Source organism: Podarcis muralis, chromosome 2 (genome assembly GCF_964188315.1).
Source record: "Podarcis muralis chromosome 2, rPodMur119.hap1.1, whole genome shotgun sequence".
Lineage (NCBI taxonomy): Eukaryota > Metazoa > Chordata > Lepidosauria > Squamata > Lacertidae > Podarcis > Podarcis muralis.
Window position 1 is genome coordinate 83,132,508 of NC_135656.1, and position 21,994 is coordinate 83,154,501.

At 46.5% G+C, this 21,994-nt stretch overlaps 1 protein-coding gene across 3 annotated transcripts in view; it reads left to right on the forward strand.

Moving 5' to 3' along the window:
* Positions 1–21,994, forward strand: part of CELSR3 (cadherin EGF LAG seven-pass G-type receptor 3) — an 89,252-nt gene that overhangs the window by 40,466 nt on the left and 26,792 nt on the right. For 2 of the 3 annotated variants that reach the window (XM_077924948.1, XM_077924947.1), the window contains exons 3-18: positions 963–1,185; positions 2,216–2,331; positions 5,193–5,281; positions 5,948–6,105; positions 8,541–8,704; positions 9,415–9,540; positions 10,381–10,550; positions 10,814–10,999; positions 11,262–11,372; positions 11,918–12,086; positions 12,420–12,561; positions 12,978–13,098; positions 14,802–14,985; positions 16,000–16,101; positions 17,161–17,175; positions 21,120–21,214. In XM_077924948.1, the coding sequence (XP_077781074.1) occupies positions 963–1,185; positions 2,216–2,331; positions 5,193–5,281; positions 5,948–6,105; positions 8,541–8,704; positions 9,415–9,540; positions 10,381–10,550; positions 10,814–10,999; positions 11,262–11,372; positions 11,918–12,086; positions 12,420–12,561; positions 12,978–13,098; positions 14,802–14,985; positions 16,000–16,101; positions 17,161–17,175; positions 21,120–21,214 (2,171 nt within the window). The remainder of the gene's footprint in view (positions 1–962; positions 1,186–2,215; positions 2,332–5,192; positions 5,282–5,947; positions 6,106–8,540; positions 8,705–9,414; positions 9,541–10,380; positions 10,551–10,813; positions 11,000–11,261; positions 11,373–11,917; positions 12,087–12,419; positions 12,562–12,977; positions 13,099–14,801; positions 14,986–15,999; positions 16,102–17,160; positions 17,176–21,119; positions 21,215–21,994) is intronic. The other variant, XM_028719157.2, reaches the window with a different exon arrangement.

Genomic DNA, 21,994 nt, shown 5'->3' on the forward strand with positions numbered 1-21,994 from the left:
GAGGCCTGCTGAAGCCTCAGGAGAGTAGGCCTATGTAGCTGGTTTGACAAGAACAAGGGCTTTTGATATGTTTATAAACCTGAGGGAAATTCCTCAGCTGAGTTTAATGTGCTTTTGTGAGGAGAACCATGCATGGGTGTCCACAGGAGGGAGGCAGTTTACCCTCTCCTGTATGAACCATATTTACCAGCCTTTGATTTTTAAGCAAGCTTTGAGCACTTGTAGAACCTGAGACATGAGACAAAATGTACAGGTATTATTCTCATTTCTTAAAATGAGAAATGGTCACTCTGCCTTTCAGTGTTTTACTTTGCCAGTCGCTCATGGGAAAATTCCTGCAAACATACTTGGAACTATATAAAAGGATTTTGTTCCTGGGAAGGAGGACTCGACTGAGGGATCTGCTGTCATGGCCAGCCCATCAGGAACTTCACACAATCTCTTTCTTTGGGTGACTGGAAGACACCAATTCTAATACGAGTAAATGCTTGCCTTGTGTGTAAAGGAGCTGATCTAACAGATCTTTTCAAATTACTTCACAGGAGATATTCGCTGAGAGTTCAGCATAAGTTTTTCCTCGGCTATGCGGAGTGACCAGCAGCTTTCAGGGTGATGGAGTCTGAAGGAGAAGCCATGCTTTGAGTTTTCATGGTTCTCCTTGGTGTATATGGCAGTGGGCGGGGTTTTAGATCTCCAAAGCATGGCTTCCTAAACTAGAAATCTTCAATGCATGAAGTTTTACATAGGGTATAATCAGGAGGAAGAGGCTTATCAGGCTGGAAGCTGTTGTAGCTGGTTGGCTTTTCTGGAGCACCACAAACATGATTGACAGTATGCAGACATATTAGGTGCCTTGTCTTAGCAATCTATATATATTACTCCACTCCAGGAACTCTCAGCCTTTGCCTCTTCCACTCCCAGAAGCCCCTTGATCTCTTTTCTTCTGTTTTTCCCCCAAACAGGTGATAATTGTGAGGTGGATAGTCGGGCAGGACGCTGTGTCCCTGGCGTATGTAGGAATGGAGGCACCTGCACCAATTCTGCCGATGGCGGCTTTCAGTGTCACTGCCCACCGGGGGGCTTCGAAAAGCCTTACTGTGAAGTGTCTACACGTTCCTTCCCCCCAAAATCTTTCATCATGTTCCGAGGACTTCGCCAGAGGTTCCACCTGACCCTCTCCCTCTCGTAAGTTATTTGAGCTGGAGCCTTGTCATGTCAGTTAACAGAACAGCCATCTTTCAGCTGCAGCTGATGATAATCATTTTCCATTCTGCTCTCCAAAATGCATTTGCCTGACCTTTCTGGGTTTCTCCTTCATACTAGATTGGGCTGAGATATGAGCTCTAGCTGAGTGTCTACTCTTCAAATATGACTTTTTAAAATCTAGCTGGAAGAAAAGAAGATTATTAGAATTAAGGTAAAGGTAAAGGACCCCTGACAGTTAAGTCCAGTCGTGAACGTCTCTGGGGTTGCGGTGCTCATCTCGCTTTACTAGCCAAGGGACCTGACGTTTGTCCACAGACAGTTTTTCCGGGTCATGTGGCCAGCATGACTAAGCCATTTCTGGCGAAACCAGAGCAGCGCACGGAAACGCTGTTTACCTTCCTGCCAGAGTAGTACCTATTTATTTACTTGCAATTTGACGTGCTTTTGAACTGCTAGGTTGGCAGGAGCAGGGACCGAGCAACGGGAGCTCACCACGTCGCAGGGATTCGAACCACCGACCTTCCGATCGGCAAGCCCTAGGCTCAGTGGTTTAGACCACAGCGCCACCCGCGTTCCGCATTATTAAAATTATTATTAGAATTGCCAACCCCCTTTTTCCTTGCAGAATGGCTCTTATCTTATCATCATCTTAATCTATCATACCCACCCTTCACCATAAGGTCCCAAGGTGGGTTGCAGAAATTAAAAAACACAATACAGTAGAAATTCAACAAGTGCAGCTTTACCAGATATGGGATGCAATGTTAGCTCTCACTTGTTGAATGTTGGCTTGCCATTTAAGGCAGAAAAAGAAAGACACCAACCCTCCTTTTTCTTGATGGTTGAATCTTAATCATTCTGCAGTTGCAACATTCTCTTCAGTCAATTGTACCCGATGAAGTTTTGCCCCAGGGAATGTCATAATTCATCTCAGGCCCAGGCTAGCTAATTAAGAACTTTCAGAAATGCTTATTCTTTCTCTGCTTTATCACTGTATTGCTTTGTTTAGATTTGCCACCTTAGAGCGCAGTGGCCTCCTAATCTACAACGGACGTCTAAATGAGAAGCATGACTTCTTGGCTGTGGAGATTGTGGATGGGCAGGTCCAGCTGAAGTACTCCACAGGTAGGTGATCTAGATGGGTCTGCAGTACTACTTGCCTACTTTCTTACAATGGGGGTGCCTCCTTTGTAGAGCTCAGCAGGGAGGAGGAAGAGGGCGAAACCAGAATGAGTTGGCTCTGCCTGACATTGGGTCTGGCGCCACCTACTGTTGGCCTCCCTGCCTTCTGCCCTACCAGCTCCAAGGGGCACTAGGCTCCATTCTCTTAGCAACAGAGGAGTGGTGGCCAATGTCTGTGGTTTTTTGGGACCCCTGGTACTGCAAAACATGTTCATGGTAGAATAGGATGGGATGGAAGGAGATTTATTGGAGAGAAAGCAGAATCAGCAATGCAGGACTGCAGAAAGGAGGTGCAAGTGAAACTGTTGTGGGGATCCACTAGAACTCAAGTGGGTTCCAGAGCTCAAAAAGACTAACACGTGATGGGTTGGGGGTAAGGACTGAACACCAACAGTGTACCTGGCCCAGAAAACCATATTAGCAGCCCTGCAGAGGAGCATGGGGCTTCAGGATAGCATTCATGTTCGAACTCCTGGTTTGTGCCTTGTGTCTTCAGGGTCTGTAACCTGAATGTGTGATTCTTTGTGAATCTGTGTGGTGAGACATTGAAGGCAGGGGTAGAATGGGATAAGCTGGTGGGCTGGGTTTCTGTGTTGCACTGTGTTTGCAATCAATGGTGGTGCATTTGTAACCACTGGGACTGAAGAGGAATGCTGGGTGATGCTTTGCACAGGGCAAAAGGGCTGAGTGCAAAAGCTACCCCAAGGATGTTCACTTGGCACCTTCACAACATACCTTTAGGCAAAGACATTCTCAGGCCTTTAGCTAATCCCTGGCCTTTTAAACTGAGGGCATGTATAGTTTTTGTTCATTATTATGGTATGTATTGTGGATCCAAACTACAAGAAAGAAGATTCCACCTAAACATTAGGAAGAACTTCCTGACAGTAAGAGCTGTTCGACAGTGGAATTTGCTGCCAAGGAGTGTGGTGGAGTCTCCTTCTTCGGAGGTCTTTAAGCAGAGGCTTGACAACCATATGTCAGGAGTGCTCTGATGGTGTTTCCTGCTTGGCAGGGGGTTGGACTCGATGGCCCTTGTGGTCTATTCCAACTCTATGATTCTATGATTCTATGTTGTAAACTGCCCTTTGAACTTCGGATGAAGGGCAGTATAGAAATTTAATAAATTATTATTATAATTAAAGAGTGTTAATGGGAAACCACAAGGGTACTATTTATATGTAGGTATAGGGTGTGAGCAGGCATGAAGCTGGGGAAAAAAAGCATCAAATGGTGTAGATTGCAAGGGAACATATTTGTATGCGCAGCAATGTTTGTGTTCGCGTGCCTGTATAATATGTATTTGTACGTCGTCGTATCATGTTGGGTCTGAAGGTTACAAACAGTCAAATTAGATTGTGTCTCAGAGGACTAGTTAAGCATGCTTTTCGTGTTAGGATGAATGATGGAGCTGTGTCAGTGGGAAGCCATGTTCTGTTTTAAGCTGTGGTTTAAAAGGCATCCTGTTATATGACACAAGACCACCCACCCAAAACCATGTCCGTTATACATCAGGTTCCATCTGAAGAGATATAGCCTTTTGTGGGTTGCTCAACTTCAAAGGCAATGTTCAGATGTCAAGTGCCTTAAATATAGTTACTGAAAAGGCTGTTATTTCCGGGACTCTTAATGTATCTGAGTCGATGGCCGGGGTGCGATAGCTGACCACAGCCACAAATAGGAACCCAAGAGCATCAGCTTGTTTGCTTGCTTAGTTGCAGGGGAAATAATCAGATCAACACTGTGATACTGGACTCCTCGGCTTTGCTAGGGGTGCATGCATGTTTATGTGCATGTGTATATTTATATTATTTACATTCTGCCTTTCAGTCCTAATATCCCATAACCAATTAAATTAAAAAATCAACCTATTTAATAAATGTTCAAAAATACAAAGAATGAAGGCGGGAACCACACATTTTTTAGGGGGTTGATTCTCTCTGTTATCTTTTTAAAAAGTCATACTAAAAGCCGCCAATCACCTCCTGTTCCTCAAATTTAATCCTCTTCAAAAAGACACTACCAAGTTGTTACATATCCTAGACAGGATTTGGCTGTAACAGGTTCTTTTTTCACAAGCTGTTCAACACGGGGAGCTGATGTTTGGAAGGGCCAGGCAAAGATTAGCTCCAAGGCCTTTCCTATGTTCCCTTGCCAATATACAGTACTTGGAACCATTCGACGGAATCGCTTTGAAGGGTGCATGCCTTCTTCCTAACATTGTAGTGCCTTATTCATTTCTTAGAAAGTGTATCTAGAAATACTAAATTAATGCTACTGCACGTTTCAAAGCAACTTCTCTCCCTCTCTGTCTTTGTGCATATGCACAGCACATGTGTTATCATGCTGTCTTTCACAAGTTGTGCTCTTTTACATTCATTCCTACATGTGATGAACTGTCAGTCATTATATGGGCCAAAGTGAGACTCTCTTATCTTGATATGTTTAGAAGAGTGATACTGCTACCGCACATTAGCAGTGTTCCCTTAGGGTTTGACAAAGGGCCAAATGTGCCCTTTTCCTTCAAAAGGAACAGCTGTAGGAGGCTCCCAAGCAGGATCAGGATTGCAGGACGTGGCAATGACAACTGGGGTGCGATTTAACCCTTCTTGGTGGGTCTGCAGCACAGTGGAGAAGAATTAGCACGCCACCCTGTGCTGTGGTCCTGCTCCTGTTTGGTTCCCTATGTGTGCCATTTTTAAAGAAGGAAAAGGGACACGTTTTTAAAATTCATGCATTTTACATATTGTCTAGTTTGACCTAAAGTCTTCCTGGCTGACATTTCATGATGTCTCTCCTTGCAGGAGAGTCTAGCACCATTGTTGCTCCCTATGTGCCCAGAGGTGTGAGTGATGGGCAATGGCATACGGTTCAGCTTCACTATTACAACAAGGTAGGTGCTAGCACCTTCGGCTTTCTGCCATTGCGATTATTTTGTTATCCTGGTTCTGTCTTCCTCTGCAGTTCTTTTCCAAGCGCCATGGATTTTAAGGGGAAATATGATACAGATTCATTCTATCAGATTTTTCTCTCTGGCCTGATTTTGTTTCTTGTACTTTTTTTTACCTGGCTAACTGCTGCCCCACCCAGCAAACCACTTCTTCGCATCAAATACGCTGGCTTTAAAAAAATGTGAATTGCATTAGCAGGGGTGTAGTGTTGATAATTAATGGTATCAGACCAGGAATGGAGAGGTAGTTGAACCCTTTCCTTCTGGAGAGGGAAATTAGCCTAGTTGCAGTCTTGAGGAAAAAACCCTCTGTTCTGAAAACGGTCTTTGCTTTGCAGCAAATTTCCCCTCTAATGCTAACCGTTGCTTCAAAGGAAGGGTTTTCTGCAGACATGCGTCGGGAGGGTTACATTAAATAAGAATCTGATGTTCTTTGTCCCTTGCTAGTTTTCTATCTGTGGGGATTCTGCTCCCCACCCACCCACATCTTGCATTCTGACTTGTCTTTTCCCCCTAAATGTTTCATTGGGACATTAGTGAATTGAGAATAAGGCAATGTGGCTTTTTTGTTTGGGTGATGCCTGCTTAGTCCGTGCTTTATCATTCCAGCCCAAGATCAGCTCCCTGGGTTCTGTGCAGGGACCTTCCAAAGAAAAAGTGGCCATTCTGATGGTGGACAAATGCGATGCATCTGTGGCCCTGCAGTTCGGCAACGAGATTGGGAACTACTCCTGTGCAGCAGAGGGGGTGCAGTCCAGTTCCAAAAAGTGAGTGTTTCCCACTTGCAGCTAGACCAGAAATGTGCTGCCCACTTTTCAAAGAGCTAAGTAGAAACACCTTTCCTTACGCCCCACCCCCAAATGCAGTCAAAGCTCCCTCTCCAGTTCATTCTCAAGTGGAGGTTGGGAATGAGAAGCTTGGAGTGTGGTCACGTGATTTATAATAGGCCACACCCTACTGCAGTGTGAGCGGGAGTCTCACAGTTACCCACACAGACTGCTCTGTGCCATTGTTTCTCTCTGGGTTTTTGCCTGCCTCCCCATCCCACAGCTACAGAGGCAGCTGCAGTTTTTATTACTCAGCTCTGTATCCTGTATAGGAGGAATGGCTAATCTGTGACCCTCCATATGTAGTTGGACTCTCTTCAACCCCGACCAGCCAGCATAACACCACACCAGCCAGTGTGGTGTAGTGATAAGAGTGTCAGACTAGGGCCTGGGAGATCAGGGTTCAAATCCCTACTCTGCCATGAAGCTCACTGGGTGACCTTGGGCGAGCCACTGCCTCTCAGCCTAATCCACCTCAATAGGTCTGTTGTGGGGATTAATTGAGGAGGGGGAGAACCATGTATGTCATCTTGAGCTCCTTGGAAGAAACAGTGGGATAGAAATCAATAAATAATAAATAAATAGTCAATGGTCAGGGATGCTGGGAGTTGTAGTCCAGGAACATCTGGAGGGCACAACTTTGGCTACCCCAATACACACACATACACACATGCTGTCTAATGCCCAAATAGACTTTACAAAACTAAGTTGCACAAACCACAGAAATACAAATATCCATAATTAAAATGCACAATAAAGCAGTACCTTTAGAACAGTGTAGCAATTGCAAGCAGGAACCTCGGGCAATCCTCTGGACACCCTACTTGTCAGGTCCACTGCACTTGCCTGTGTGTGATGTCTCAGACTGGCTAGAAAGCATTGCATATGCACAAGGCAGTCCAGAGCTTCGATCCAGGCAAGGGAAATATTAGCTTTTCGTTTTGCGAATTTTGTTTTGCTTGTGGCTGTTTCTGTGTAACTAAGTCATGCATCAGAAGTCACCTACAGAAAGGGGGCCAAGAGAGGAAAGTGGGGAGGAGGATAGCAGGGCAAAAATGGAATGGGGGTTAAGGAAAGGGTGGGAAGAGGGGAAGCGAAGATTGCAAACACACTAAAAGGCAGAGAAAGTTAGAAGCAAATAGGAATGAATGGCAAGGAAAGAAGATAGTCCTTATAGTGGACTAGGGACACACACACACACACACACACACACACACACACACACACTACATGCAAGCTTCCACTCAAAAGAAGAGCTGGATATAATGAAAAATAGATGCAAGGGAATGGGACATGAGAAAAGTTTGAACATGACTTCTGAAATAACAAGAGGCCTCTTAATATTGGAGTGTCTGTTTTGGAAAGAACACTGTCAAAGACTTTATACAAGTCAAGCTTCGTTTTCAGGATTTTCCTTAGTTGGGATTAGTATATTGTGTTACCAACTGATGTTTGTTTGTGAGTGCCAGAATCAGTCATGGGTCTCAAGTAATCGTCTGATAGCCTTATTTGCATTGGCTCTTGGATGCTAACACTTGCTTTTCAGTGAACTGAATGAAATGGTGGGCGTGTAAAGGTTTTTTATCAATGACTTTCATTAAGAAAACCCCAAATTTCCCACTACACCGGCCTTTCTCATGGTGTTCTTCAGAATGTCTAAGACCATTGAACACAAATTGGTCTACCCTTTAACAACCTTGTAACATACAAAATCAGGGGTGGTTAATTCAGTGAAAGTCTTGAGGTCTTCCTGTCATTTCAGTTCACGTATACAAAGTGGGGATAAAAATTAAAATTGTGGCTGGTAACTATTCTGTAGTAAAGACAACTGTGATAGCTTCATTTTATTTATATATTTATTTTCCACCGCTTGATACCAAACTAGGCTTCTGAGTAGTTTATATAGCATGTTTTGAATGTTTCAAGCACTAATTATATGTCATCTCAGTAATGCTTACGGCAACCTTGCAAGGTAGGTTGATATTACATACCATTTGTCAAAGTTATAATGGCAGAACCCTAGAGGACTCTATATGCTAAATATCTAACAGCATCAATGAGAGTGTGGGCTGGTGGGATGAATTTCATTTTTTCTTCCTTCCTTGTGGTGATACGTGGAAGATCTGGTGTCCCACCACAGTCCTGGCTGCCAATGGCTTGTCCTAAATCCTGCATGCTTGGCTCAGGGAGGGTGGGACTACCGGAACAGTATGGCTGCATTTAATGTCAAAACGCCTGTGCACGGGGCTTCTGCATTTCCCTGATCTGTAGATTAAGCAAAACGCTTGTCCCCTTTCCCCATTTCTAGCTTAAAGGTAACCTTTTGGAAAGCTGACCCGCAGCAAATACCACTTACGGGCCTTTTCTTCCTCCAGATCGCTGGACCTCACTGGGCCTTTGCTCCTTGGAGGGGTCCCCAATCTGCCTGAGAACTTTCCAGTGGAGCACAGGGAGTTTGTGGGGTGCATGAGAGATCTGTACATTGACAGTAAACGCATTGACCTGGCTTCCTACATTGCAAACAATGGGACCGCAACAGGTAATGTCAGCTGCTTAACCATGGATGGCTCTCCCAAGCCATGGCTCATTCCTCTCCCATATCATCCTTGCCTTCCATTGCAGTGTTGCAAAGAGCTTGGCTATAGCTGGCTTGATGGTTCAGGGAACCAGGCCGTTGTTTTAATTATACCATAGGCTGCACCAGTACCAGCTGGCCCTCTCTTTCGCAGCTCTGGCAAGACTCCTGGAAGAAGAGAGGTTCAGCTCTGTATGTTTATTGGCCCTTTGTTTTATCTAACGAACGTGCATGACCATTTGGCTGACGCTACAATTGTAATACTAATAGGGGCACCTCTGCTTTCTCATTGCCCGGGCAGGACGTGGGCCAGACCCAAACCACTGACCTAATGGGGTCACCATCCCAAATTAGTCTTTCCCACTGTGGATTTCTTGGGGACTTCATACTTGTTGTGCCTAACCAGAAAGGCATTTCCAGAGGGAAAGGTGAGACTTGGAGAGGACCATTCTTGGTGTCTGCTGCAGCTTCCAGACATTGTGAAGAAAGGCAGGGCTTGAAGGACTGAATGAGGAAATTGATGGCATCGGGAGATGTTCCTGCCTATTGTTAATGTTCAGCTTTGAGGGCCTGTTATCATAGTTTAGGAAAGTTGGGAGTTGAAGCCAAAGAAGAAGCTATTCCAAGTAACATCCTTTGTCTTCACTTGTGCTGTCCATCTGCAATGTCCCCAGGTTGCCATGCCAAGCACTCCTTCTGTGATTCCAACCCCTGCAAGAACAGTGGCACCTGCACTGTGGGCTGGTCTTCCTTCTCCTGCGAATGCCCAGTAGGCTTTGGAGGCAAGGAGTGCAGGCATGGTGAGTGTAACTTTGTGGAATATTCAGGAGGCACATGGAAGGGGTGGCCGGGACTGTCATGGGAGTGCAAGCCAGGAGGTATAGTCAAAACGAAATGCAACACTTCGGCCTTGGAAAGGTTCTGTTGGAAGGGGATGTGGGTTCCCAAGGAAAGTCAGGCAAAACTGATAGTACGTTTTGTATTCAGTGTCAAAACATGCTGCCTTATAGAGCACATATGTATATCTAAATTGTGACTTTCCCCTTCAAACTGCATGTGAGTGGTGGTCAGGAAAGAATCAGGCATCAGTTTTGAGGATGTTGAAGAGAAAAGCACAATTTCACAGAGGAACATAGGCTTGACTGAGTCAGGCCATTGGCCCATCTTGCTCAGTATTATCTCACTGACTGGCAGCAACCGTTCAGGATTTCAGACCAGGGTCTCTCCCAGCCCAACTTGGAGATGCATGGGATTGAACCTGGGACCTTCTACATGCAAAGCACGTGCTCTAACACGTAGCTTAAAAAAAAAAAGCCAGCCCTCAAATGTTTTTTTAGTCTGTAGAACCATCAAAATTTGCAGTTCTCAAGTGTTTGACCCAGACCTGCTAGACCTGTCATCTGGTCATGTTGCTTGCCTTCCTTCTGCACAGTGCGTCCACTCCTCGGCATTTTAAGTGAGATTAAACCTCCAGCTCCTCTCCCCAGGCCTAATCCAGGGGCATTTCCTTGGCACAAAATGGCACAAAAGCCATTGAAGTGAAAGAAGCAAGGGGGGCTTTGGGGCATCTCCCATCACAAGCTTCATCACACTGTTCTGATCTCCAGCATCTGTTCTGATGCTCCTCTTTTCTTTTCCAGCCATGCATCACCCTCACCATTTCCGTGGCAACAGCATCCTTTTCTGGGACTTCAAGAATGAAGTGAAGATCTCCACCCCCTGGTATATGGGCCTGGCATTCCGGACACGCAAACTGAACGGAGTGCTGCTTCAGGCACATGCTGGCCAGTACACCACCATACTCTGCCAGGTACCGTTCCCAGTACCCATAAGCCTATCGTCTGCTTCCGCTCTGTGCTGTGAGCAAATGTTGTGAGAGCTATTCATTCCACTTAAAGCTGTAAAACCAAAGATCATCTAGCTCAGGGACTGAGTGTGACCTTCCAGCCTCCAGGCCTCTCTGGCCTTTGGAAATCTCCCTTGGATCCATCTCTTACCAGCCTCGCTCTGAGCTTTCTTGGGTCTTGCTCCCTGGGTAGAATTTCCTCCATTCTAACGTTGCCCTTTCTTTAGCTGGACTCCGGCCTGCTCTCCTTCATGGTGAACAGGGGCTCTGGACGCACCACCAAGCTCCTCCTGGATCAGATGCACTTGAATGATGGGACGTGGCACGACCTCCAGCTACAGCTACAGGACGTCCGGAGTGGTCGAGAGACACGTTACATCATCACCCTCAACCTGGACTTTGGCTTTTACCAGGTGAGCCCTGAAGGTGGGGGCACATTATCCCCAAATGATCCACATTTTGTGAGTCTTCTTCCACCCTTTTGAGTGTTCTTAACAGAACCTTGTTGCCTGTTTCCTTTTCTCTCTCTCTCTCTCTCTCTCTCTCTCTCTCTCTCTCTCTCTCTCTCACCAATACCAATTGTCTCTTCCAGCCTTGTAACTGAGAGCTTCTTTTTCAAACGTGTAGAGAACATGTAAAGTATGAAATTGCTATCGGTTGGGTTTCTTTTCTCAGGACACTGTAGTTGTTGGAAATGAGCTACATGGCCTGAAAGTGAAGCATCTCCACGTTGGGGGAATCCTAGAGTCTGGTAAAGTGCATCACGGTTTGGAGGGTTGCATCCAGGTAAGTCCTGGCAATTTTCCAAATGTCAAACCTTCTCTGTCTTGATTCTGTGACAGGCAGTATTCGCAAAGGGGAGATTTAAGAAAACAAAGAAACACAAAGGTCACATCCGTACCATACATTAAAGCATCACTCTACCACTTTTAACAATCACGGAGAATCTTGGGGACCTTCATTGGTTAAGGGTGCTGGAAATTGAGTATTTAGGAGTTCAGCATCCTTAACAAACTACAGCTCCCAGGATTCTTTGGGGGAAGCCATGACTGTTAAAGTGGTATAAGAGTGCTTTAAATCTATAGTATGGATGTGACGCAAGCCACAGATTTTTTCCCTTGCAGGGACTGCCACTCTTTGTGGGCAGAGGTGGTGGGGCGGCTTTCTATAGGACACCTGAATAGTTGGTAATAAGGGGAGAGAAAATATCAGGAAAGCTTGGCAAAGGCTACTGGGCAATTTTATAAAAGAGTCGCTTGAGAGGCTGGCCAAATGGTCCACTGGCTTTCCTAAAGAGATCCCGTATAATACCCCTTTCACTTGGCTTTCAGGGAGTACGCCTGGGTGACACAGCCACAGGGATGGCATTACCCAAGCCCAGCAACGCTCTGAACGTGGAAGCAGGATGTACTGTGCCCAACCCTTGTGACTCCAACCCTTGCCCTGCCAACAGTCTGTGCCAGGACAAGTGGCAAAGCTACACTTGCGTCTGCCAGCCAGGTAGGAGATGCACAAGCAACACAGATCCTTCACTTGCCCATGATTTTCACAAGCTGCCCAGTCATTGTGTGTGTGTGGAGGTGGAGAGGGGGGTTGTCCTTCTCAATTCAGTGATCAAATAAGCCAAATTTTTCAGCCAAAGGTGTGTAAATCAAGCAGATTTGCACAATCCCTATACGTCAACCATAGCCTTTGGCTTCTTCTGTTGCAGGATTTTCTTTTTGGATGGGTGGGTGAAAGAGAGAATTGATAAGGGCTTGGCACTGCGATCCACTCCACCTTAATAAACTCACTGGGCTCAGTTAGAACCTTACTTCTAACCTGTCCTTCCAGGTTACTATGGTGCCAACTGCGTTGACGCCTGTCATCTGAACCCCTGCAAGAACAAGTCAGTGTGTCGGCGGAAGCCTGGGGCTCCCCACGGCTATGTCTGCGAATGTGGAGAGAATCACTTTGGGCAATATTGTGAGCACAGGTGAGATCCAGGACTGCTCCCGTACTTCTCAACATCCTATGGGCCTAGGTAAAGCTCTTTTCCCTATTCATTTGGTTTCCTCCACTCCAGTCTTTAACAGATAGGCCACTGAGGAGAAAAACCAGAGAATTTCATTCTTTGTGCATCAATTTGTTCCTCCCGTTAGAGTTGATTAGCAGCTTACTTTGGACATGGCTAATTAGCAGTGAAGTGATCTGAGCGTATCAGTGTGAGATTGGGCAGGCCCACACAATTCGTGACCCACCAAGGCAGGTGGCCAGCAGCCCCCTTTATGCAATTTGGGGAAGAGAGGAAAACCAAGAAGGCCATCAAGCTCCTGGAAGACTGATAAAGATGGCTGTTGTGCTGTGCTGGGTGTATAACATCAGGGATCCATCTGACTTTCCCCCCTGCAGGATGGATCAGCAGTGTCCCAAGGGCTGGTGGGGGAATCCAACTTGTGGGCCCTGCAACTGCGATGCGGCCAAAGGATTTGACCCAGACTGTAATAAGACCAATGGGCAATGTCGCTGTAAGGTAAGAAAACGGACCTTTCTTTCTCTCTGTGAAATGTTTTGGGGCTTTGCTCCCCTTAGGATCTGAGGCAGCACTTGACTCACTTTGCCCACCACCCGCAATATAGCCTTTCAACCCTCTGCAATGTCCTAATGCTTGCACCAAGCTGTGGGAATGTAAACCTCACCTTGATATTCATTCTCATGCATTTCCAGATTTTGTTCTCAGGTCTCCTGACCCAGTGCAGCATAGCGGTTAGGGTCTTGGACTCGGACCTGAGATGACCAGGGTTCAAATCCCCACTCAGCCATGAAGCTCCCTGAGTGATCTTAGCCTGGTCCATCTCACTCCGTCTAGCCTACCTCGCAGGATTGTTACGAAGATAAATGGGCGGTGGGAAGAATCACAAGAACCATGTACAGTGGTACCCCGGGTTACATACGCTTCAGGTTAAATACGCTTCAGGTTACAGACTCCGCTAACCCAGAAATAGTGCTTCAGGTTAAGAACTTTGCTTCAGGATGAGAACAGAAATCATGCTCTGGTGGCACGGCGGCAGCAGGAGGCCCCATTAGCTAAAGTGGTGCTTCAGGTTAAGAGCAGTTTCAGGTTAAGAACGGACCTCCAGAACGAATTAAGTACTTAACCCGAGGTACCACTGTATTCCAGCCTTGAGCCTCTTGGAGGAAAGGTGGGAAATAAATCAATAAAAATTGTGTGATTGCTGGGATAGTAGAGTATGAGACCCATAATCTCAGTGTCCTGGGTTTAAGTCACACGTTGGACAAAAGTTTCCTGCATTGCAGGAGGCTGGAATAGATGACCCTTGTGGTCCCTTCCATTTCTATGTTTCTATGCGCCACCTGGCAAGAGTCTTCCATTTCCTTCTCTCAATACCTGTCCCTGCCTGCCTTCTTGCCTGTTATCAGGACTCCTTGACCCGAACCCAACGCTGCAGGCTTAGGAATAGTGCTTGAACCAGGATAGAGACTGTTTAAGGAACTGAGAAGCTGCTGTTCACTCTGGCGCCTACTAGGCATGGTGGATTGGAAGGACCCTGCAGCATCAGACAGCCGAAAGCACTTTGGGAGCACTGGAATGGAGGGAGCAGGGCTGGCACAGTGCTGCCAATGCCACCCTCCTACTAACACCCACACCCACTTGTGCAGCCAAGTTTGGCTCTCACTCAAAAGCAGCTGCCTGAGGCAGGGCAGGGCCCAGCAGCAGAGCTGGATCAGGTCGGCAAAGGAACCTTCTGAGCCCCTGGGACTCTGAACCAGTGTCCCTAAGCTGACTGGCTGCCGGTACCAGGCCTGGGAGGCAGGAACAACTTATGTGTTTCTGCAACTTGGGTCTCCAGCTATTGTTGGACTACAACTCCCATCACCCCTGATCACTAGCTAGCAGGACTATTGGGATGATGGGAGTTGTAGTCCAACAACAGCCAGGTCCCAAGTTGGAGAAACACCGTATAGAATCTCCCTGTTCTGACTGACCGACTGGACTGGGCTGGGCCGGCCTCTGCTTTCTGCTGCCCTAACAGTGCTCCTCTCTTTGTCCCACCAGGCCCTGCTCCCTTTCTCCTGCTTCTTTCGTTGGGCTCCCTTATGTTAGCCCTCCCTTCTTGCCCACAGTTTGCCCTTCGCTCCCTCTGCTGCCCCACTCCTCCTCCTGCGACCCGGCTCTCTAACCGCCTCCCCTGCCCCTCTCCCTTCTCCCCACAGGAGTTCCACTACCGCCCCAAAGGGAGCGACACTTGCCTCCCCTGTGACTGCTACCCCATTGGCTCCTCCTCCCGTTCCTGCGACCAGGAAGTGGGCCAGTGCCACTGCAGGCCTGGCGTGATTGGCCGGCAGTGCAACAGCTGCGACAGCCCTTTTGCCGAGGTGACACCCAGCGGGTGCCAGGGTGAGTAGGCGTCCACGTTTCTAAACAGTTCTGAGGGAGCCTCCCGTCTCCCCTGTCAAACTGGGGAGATTGCTCCACCTGTAGCTGTCCATTCCTCAGAGCTGGACTTGCTTTGCCCGTTTTTGCTTCTGGCCCTTCAGGAAGTCCAAATAAATTTTGGGGGGGGGGGGTCAGGTGAATGTAATAGCCGATTTGAGGGGAATAGTCATTTCCCCCAATTTTTCAAAGGGGGGGGGGATATATCTCTCCTCTCATTCACCAATGGCTTTGTCGTAGGTTGATGGGAGAGTAAACTCAGGGTGCTTTAGAGGGGTTCTTCATGAGAGCGGCTTCAGCACTGAAACTTCATGGAAGATGGCAGCTTAAGCTGAAAGACAAGCAATTACACTACAGGCAACATGGAAAAAAAATCTGAACTGGATCATTACATTTCTTGTTCCAGGACTAAATGCAAATCATCTCATTCCCAATGAGCCAACCTTCCCACCTTTATTCATTCCTTATTTTAACATAATTAGTTAGCATGACCATATTTGAGACATTTATCCGTCATAGAGGCTTCCTGGTCACTACTGCTCAAGTACTATATGAAATTCTTTCTGCAGAACACAACTCTGCACAGATTCTGTATCACACAACTTGGGTCTATGCTGCAAAGGATTTGGAAGTTGCCCCTCTGGGTCCCTTCAGCAGTTCACAGCCTAATATTTCTTTAATGAGTTCTGTCATCCCCCGCAGTAATTTTAGATTTTTCTCAGAAGGCCACTGTATGTGCATAAAATCTGCTGCCTCTGTAGTTTTGTGCTCTAGGTTCCTTTTTTGTGCTTTATAAGCTATTAAATACCATTGAAAATTGAAATTTCATTTTAGACAATGTTTTATTTTATTTGATGTTACACTGATCAGTTTTGAGAGTTCTTCGAAGGCCTCCCTGTCTTCAATCGAGGCATTGTGTGGAATAAAACCCCTCCTTTAGATTCCCTGTGACTTATGTTTCTGTGTTTGACTTCACAGTGCTCTACGATGCATGTCCTAAATCTTTGAGATCTGGGGTGTGGTGGCCTCAAACCAAGTTTGGCTTGACAGCTGTGGTGCCTTGTCCCAAAGGTTCACTGGGTAAGTGTTTCCACTTGCAGGGCGATGACTTTATGGACAGATTGGATCTGTCCTGTTGGGTTTCAGCAGACCCAAGTCACTGCTAGTCTCCCTTCTTCTAAGGCATATCTTTTCTGTCTTCTTTTTTCCAACACTGGCCTAGCTGATTTCTGGGAGCCATTGTCATCAATAAGATTTTGAAGAAATTGGGCCTTCTGAAGTAGGCTCAAAGATGTTTGTTGTCCTGGCAATAGACTATTTCTGACAGTAAATAGAAATGTGTTGGTGATGCTGCCAAGGTTCAGGCTTTTTGAGTTGGAAGGGACCTTTGGAGATCCTCCAGCCCACCCCCGGCTCAGTGCAGAAATCTCCATAGCATCCCTGTCAGATAGCCATCCAACAAGCTGATTTGTAAATATATGGATGGTGTTTTTAACAAGTGGTGGTTGTTTTGCATTATCTTAGCCTTCTTTTTGCTGTGCTTCCCTTTGTACTTTTGTTGCTGTTCTAGTATTTTTTACTGCCTTTGAATTCTTGTGGCTAGCCACCTTGATTGCCACTGGGTGGAAAGGTGAGAGATGTAGGGTGGAATTCAAAGAGGTGTTAAGGAGATCACTTAGTCAGCGCAAGCATTTCATTCTCACCTATTAGTTCTAGCACTGCCTTGTACTACTGCCATCCTTAGTGGGGGAGTGGGTTGCAGGGCATTGGGTGGTCCCATCCATTCCCACATATAGATGCTCTCATTGAGGCACAGCATTTGGCAGAATGATTTGGGGAAGTGTTGTCTTTAAGGCTCGATGAGATGGGTTGCCTTGGAATGTTTACAGATGGGGGGGGGGGGAGTCACACCGTTGTTTTGTTTAAGCCATTGCTCACTTGGATCAAAATATGCTCTTTGGATAAGTTTTGTGGTACCCTAAAAGCAAAGGATCGATACACACACAGGAGTGGGAACCTTCTACACAGTTGCCTTTCAGCAGAGACTCTGTCCTGGGAAACTCACAGTGCATTAGCATTGCTTTAGAACTTTTAATGTTGTCCCTTTTCTCTACATTTCTTTCTCTTCCACCTGTGCAGGTTTGCGGGGTGCAGGTAAGGCCTATCGCTGTCTCTTTTCCTCCCTTCACCTGCTTTATAAGGGCTGCTTTGTGTGGCTTCTCCATTCCCTGCTTCCTGCTTGAGACACCGCTGGACCCCACACTTTCCCCATCAGCTGCAAGGGCTGCTGGCACTATCGTTCTTGCCTTGCTTGGCCCTGATTTCCTTGTAATCCTGCCTGAACCTTCAGCTTCTTTGCCTTTCACCAGACACTAACCTGCAGGAAATGGCCTGCAATTCCCCCTTTTTATTTCCTCCCACTCCCTCTGCGCTTGTATAACCTGCTTCCGCTTCTGCTTACTGCCTTGATGTTCTCTTAGGAATTATGAGAAATTCCTCAACCATCCCAGCAACCAATGAGCCCTGAAACTGAGAGGTGGAATGCCAGCACAGCCAATGGTGTAGACTGTGCCTGCTTTCCACCTCTCAGTTTCAGGAAATTAATAATAATAATAATAATAATAATGATGATGATGATGATGATGGTGGTGATGGTGATGATGGTGATGATGCTGGAGCACAGGTTGACAAAAGCTAGTACGAACATAAGAAATCAGCTTGGTTGTTGCCTGTTGTGTTGGCTTTCTTGCTTTCTGCTAATTATTGTCTTGGCCATGCCACATGTTTGACCAACTCAGCAAGGAGATGCAGCCAGTCCTGACTCACTGGGTGAAGATACATAAATACACCTGTTTGCAGACCCTCAGTTGCTGCATTCACCCTTCACATTTTTAGGTATATGCCAGTGGAGGCTGGTCTATTGGGCAGATGGGGCACTACCCCACCAAACTTTGCCTGCCCTTAGTCAACCCCCATGTACTTGCCTCCTTACTTAGGGGGTGGCACTGGCTGTCAGCATGCTCCTCCTTAGTCTCAGTTTTGCTCTTGTAGAATTCAGCAAGGTGGAGGATGATGGGGACAAAATCAGAGCAGGCTCCATCTATCATTGGCTGTGGTTCCATGTAGTGTTGCCTCGCTGCTTTCCACCCTATCCATCCCAATGGGCACCAGCCTCCCTCTGTGTCTGCTTAAATGTCTTAGGTGCACACCTCAAAAAGCAGCCCACGGTGCCACTTTCTAATAAAGAGGAAAAGGAAAGAAGGACATTGAATTGTACAATAAGATGGTTTGGCTGCATGCAGACTTATCTTCACCTAGGAGCACATGCAACATTTTCTACTGTGGAGTAAGCTCAGTTTCTACCCCACCTTATAACACCACATGTACAATCTCTGGATTCTAGTTCTTGTGCTTCAGGCAGGCCGACTGCTTTCTTGCTATTGTCGTTTAACCTCAAGAGCCTTGCATGATTAACTGCTCAAACCTTTTCCTTGATGCTTCCCCTCAGTTTTTTACAGGTAGTTTTTTTACACTGCTCTGTGAAGGGGCTGGGGACTGACACAAGGGCCAGACATTCATCGTAATTCTGACTGCTGCTGAAACTCAGGACAGGTTCCCCCAGATCTTGATTCAGGGAAGATGGTTATATATGTTCAAAAATTGGGTGGCTTAGGGAGCAGTCCAGCCTCGGCCATACAGCCTGTCGTAATAGCTGGCCCGATAGGCAACAGATGAGGGCCAGACAATCCACCCGTCGCACCAATGGACCAGCTGAGCAAAATAGATCTGCAGGGCTCATGATATCCTAGCCCTTGGAAAGGACTTTCTCAGACTTTCTCCCTGAGAGCGTTTAACAAAAAGTGTGGAGGAATGAGCCTAGAATCTTGAGCTAGCAGAATGGGTAGCCTTCCACTGTGGAAGCTTTAGCGACTGCCTGGGGGATCTCAGTTGACTGGACTGTGGACACTCTATTCAACACAGGAGATCTCAGCTCAGATATAGAAGCCCGTACTTGCTAAGGAGCAGCATTCGTTTGACTCCAGCATTGATTTACGCAATCCCGGCCCTGCCACAACTTCATTTCCCCAACCCATTTGTAAAGCAGCAGAGATGACAGATTCGCCTGCCATGCTTTTGAACTATTAGAGATCACAGCTGTTGTTACTTTGCTGATGTCTTTCCCATTCAGGTCATTGCTGAACACACTTCTAGTGCCACCGGTGAGGATGGCAGATGGCGCAGGTCATGCTGATAATGGTGTCAGTGCTGTTTGTGATATGGAATATAGCATTAAGGGTGTCTTAATGCTCCCACTAGATATCTATATCACTTCTGTATAGATATTGGTAGTGTGGGCCTTCTGGCTTTCTGTGATGCTGGTGACATTCAAGTGTTCTAGAACGCTGCATGGCTGTGATTGGTGCCACAAATGGTGGGACCTTGCGCTCCAGTGCCGTGTTCTGTGGCTTAGACACAATTTGGGACTGTCACGTTTCTTTGACTTAAAACATGCAAGTCTTTAGCCCTTTGGGTTGCAGAAAAATTTAAAACATGCAGGTGGCATGTCGGGGCTAAGCCAGACGTTATGTGCAAACATGTGTACTTTGCCCCAAACATACCTCTCCTCCCCACTGAAAAATGGCTTGTGATGTGGAGGAGGTGATGTGGAGTGGAGAAACAGTGGAGGAAAGATGGCATTTTTCTGCTCCAAATTGTCCATGCAGCCTCTTCCGTCATCTTCCGTTTTTGTCTCTCCAAATTAGACAATTGCCTGTAACATCTGATCTGGCTGTCACTCAGAATCTAAGAGGAACATAGAAAACTGCCTTGCTCTGAGTCTAACCTTTGGCCTATCTAGCTCAGTGTTGTCTGCACTGACAGGCAGCAGCTCCCCAGGATTTCAGACAGGGGAATCTCTCAGCTCTACCTGGCAATGCTGGGAATTGAACTTGAAATCCTCTGCATGCAAAGCAGATGTCCTACCACTGAGCTGTTGCCTTTTCCCAAAAGAGGTTTAGTGAGGGATCCCCACTTGTCCTGGGTGTGGATCTTTCATGCTTCACTCAGATCCTCAGCTCTTCCTTCCTTCTCCCGATGTTTGTACATGCCTCCTACCCTCTAGAGTCCTCCCCAACTTTCCTTATCAAATGTGTCACTGTCAAAGAAGCATCAGTTCTGCAAACATAATTGATAAGGGAATAAAATCTTGCCCCAATCCAGAGAAACCTAGTCATGCTAAAGTCCCATACAACCAGTTGGTCAGACTTACTGGATGTCTGTATGAGAACTAACCCAGTTTTCATTTAAAAAATAAATAAATTGCAATCTCAGTTTGGAGAGCAGTTGTCCCTCCCAGTAGCACTTGACAAATCATTATCATGATTCAAAACTTCCTCCCCTTCTTTGATCAGCTCTGCAGGCGTACAGTGAGAGATGGTTCATTCTCAGGAGTGCACAAGGCAAAAAAACAGAAAAGACCACATTCAGCCAGAGGCTGATAATGAGCTATATTAGCTTGGCCAATGAAATTTTAATTCTACATCAGTTCTGATTTGCTGTAGCTGTGCATTGATCCTTCTTTGTGGAGTCGTTTCAAGTGACTCTTACGGTAGTCCAGAAAGTCTTACAAATCAGAAATTGTTTTTGAGCTTGATAAGGGTTTACAAAACATAATATTTACCCCTCTCCTTCAAAAGCTTTTATCTGTCCCTTCATGGGGTAACTGAAATATCATGTGATGTGCTAGATACATGGCAGAGAATCTGTGACTGGTGAGTTCTCCCAGATCCAGCTTGAAAACAAGTAAGCCCAGCATTGGAGGGGACTTTCACAAATTCAAATTTGTGAATGTGAAATCAGGGTGGTGACCTTAGCAAAGGGCTCGTAGATGCTAATGCAGGGTCTGTGCAGCCTCCTCTGAATCTGTTCCCTCACTGATGCTGGTGTTCTGTGTTGGTGGTATTGCCAATGCTTCGTTCAGTGAGCCTGACCTGGCATGATGCTGTTGCCCTGACAATCTCTTAGTGGGAGGCAGCAGCAACAGCAGGGAACGTCCTCAGTCACGCATTTCTTAACTTAGGCATTCTTCCTTCTCTTAGGTGCAGCAGTTCGGCACTGCGATGAGGAAAGAGGCTGGTTGGAACCCGATCTCTTCAACTGCACATCACCTGCCTTTAAGGAGCTCTCAGCATTGGTAACCCTCTCTGTTTGTCTGTCTGTCTCCTGTCTGGGTGGGCTTTGCTTGGCTCACAGTTGTGGTATTTCTGAGTTGCATAAGCAACACTGTATCTGTGCAAAGCCTACACTAACTGCCCTAGTATGTCTGCACAGCAGATAATCTGTGTTATGCGCTGCACACATACAGCCTGCTTCAGAATGAATGTTGTCAGCAGTGCATGGCTTCTCTCCCAAGTGTTATGCCTACGTTTATGCTAAAACAGTGGTTTTCAAACTTTCCTGGCCTGTTTTGTGCAATGACTCTGAACTCGTTCCTGCAAAAAGCCTGCACCAAATCTGTTGGTTTGATTCTGCTGACCCACAGCAAAGGTGACAGTGCAAGCAGCGGCTTGTACAGCAATAACTTCTGAAGCATAAAGGATGCTGAGGTCTAACTAAATTAAGTAGCCCATTGAGGGCATTCAAAGTGCAAAACTTCCCCTTAGGGCTGAAACTGACTAGGCCATAAACTGTGTACCATCCAGTCAGATCAATCACCACTCAGTTGAGTTGCCTGGAATTAGAAGAGACAGCTAATTGAACGTTAGGAAAGCAGAATGAACAGCTTCTGCCCACCCCATCACTCTGCAGTGGGGCTCCTGCGTCCATTGTTATACCATTAGCCAAATACTTAGATGGATACTTCTACCACTCTATCAATAAGAGGGAATCTGCTCCCATCACTCTATAGAAACAAATGCCTTTACGCATCCTGCTTACATGACATCATATACACCAGGCATGGTAAAGAAACTTA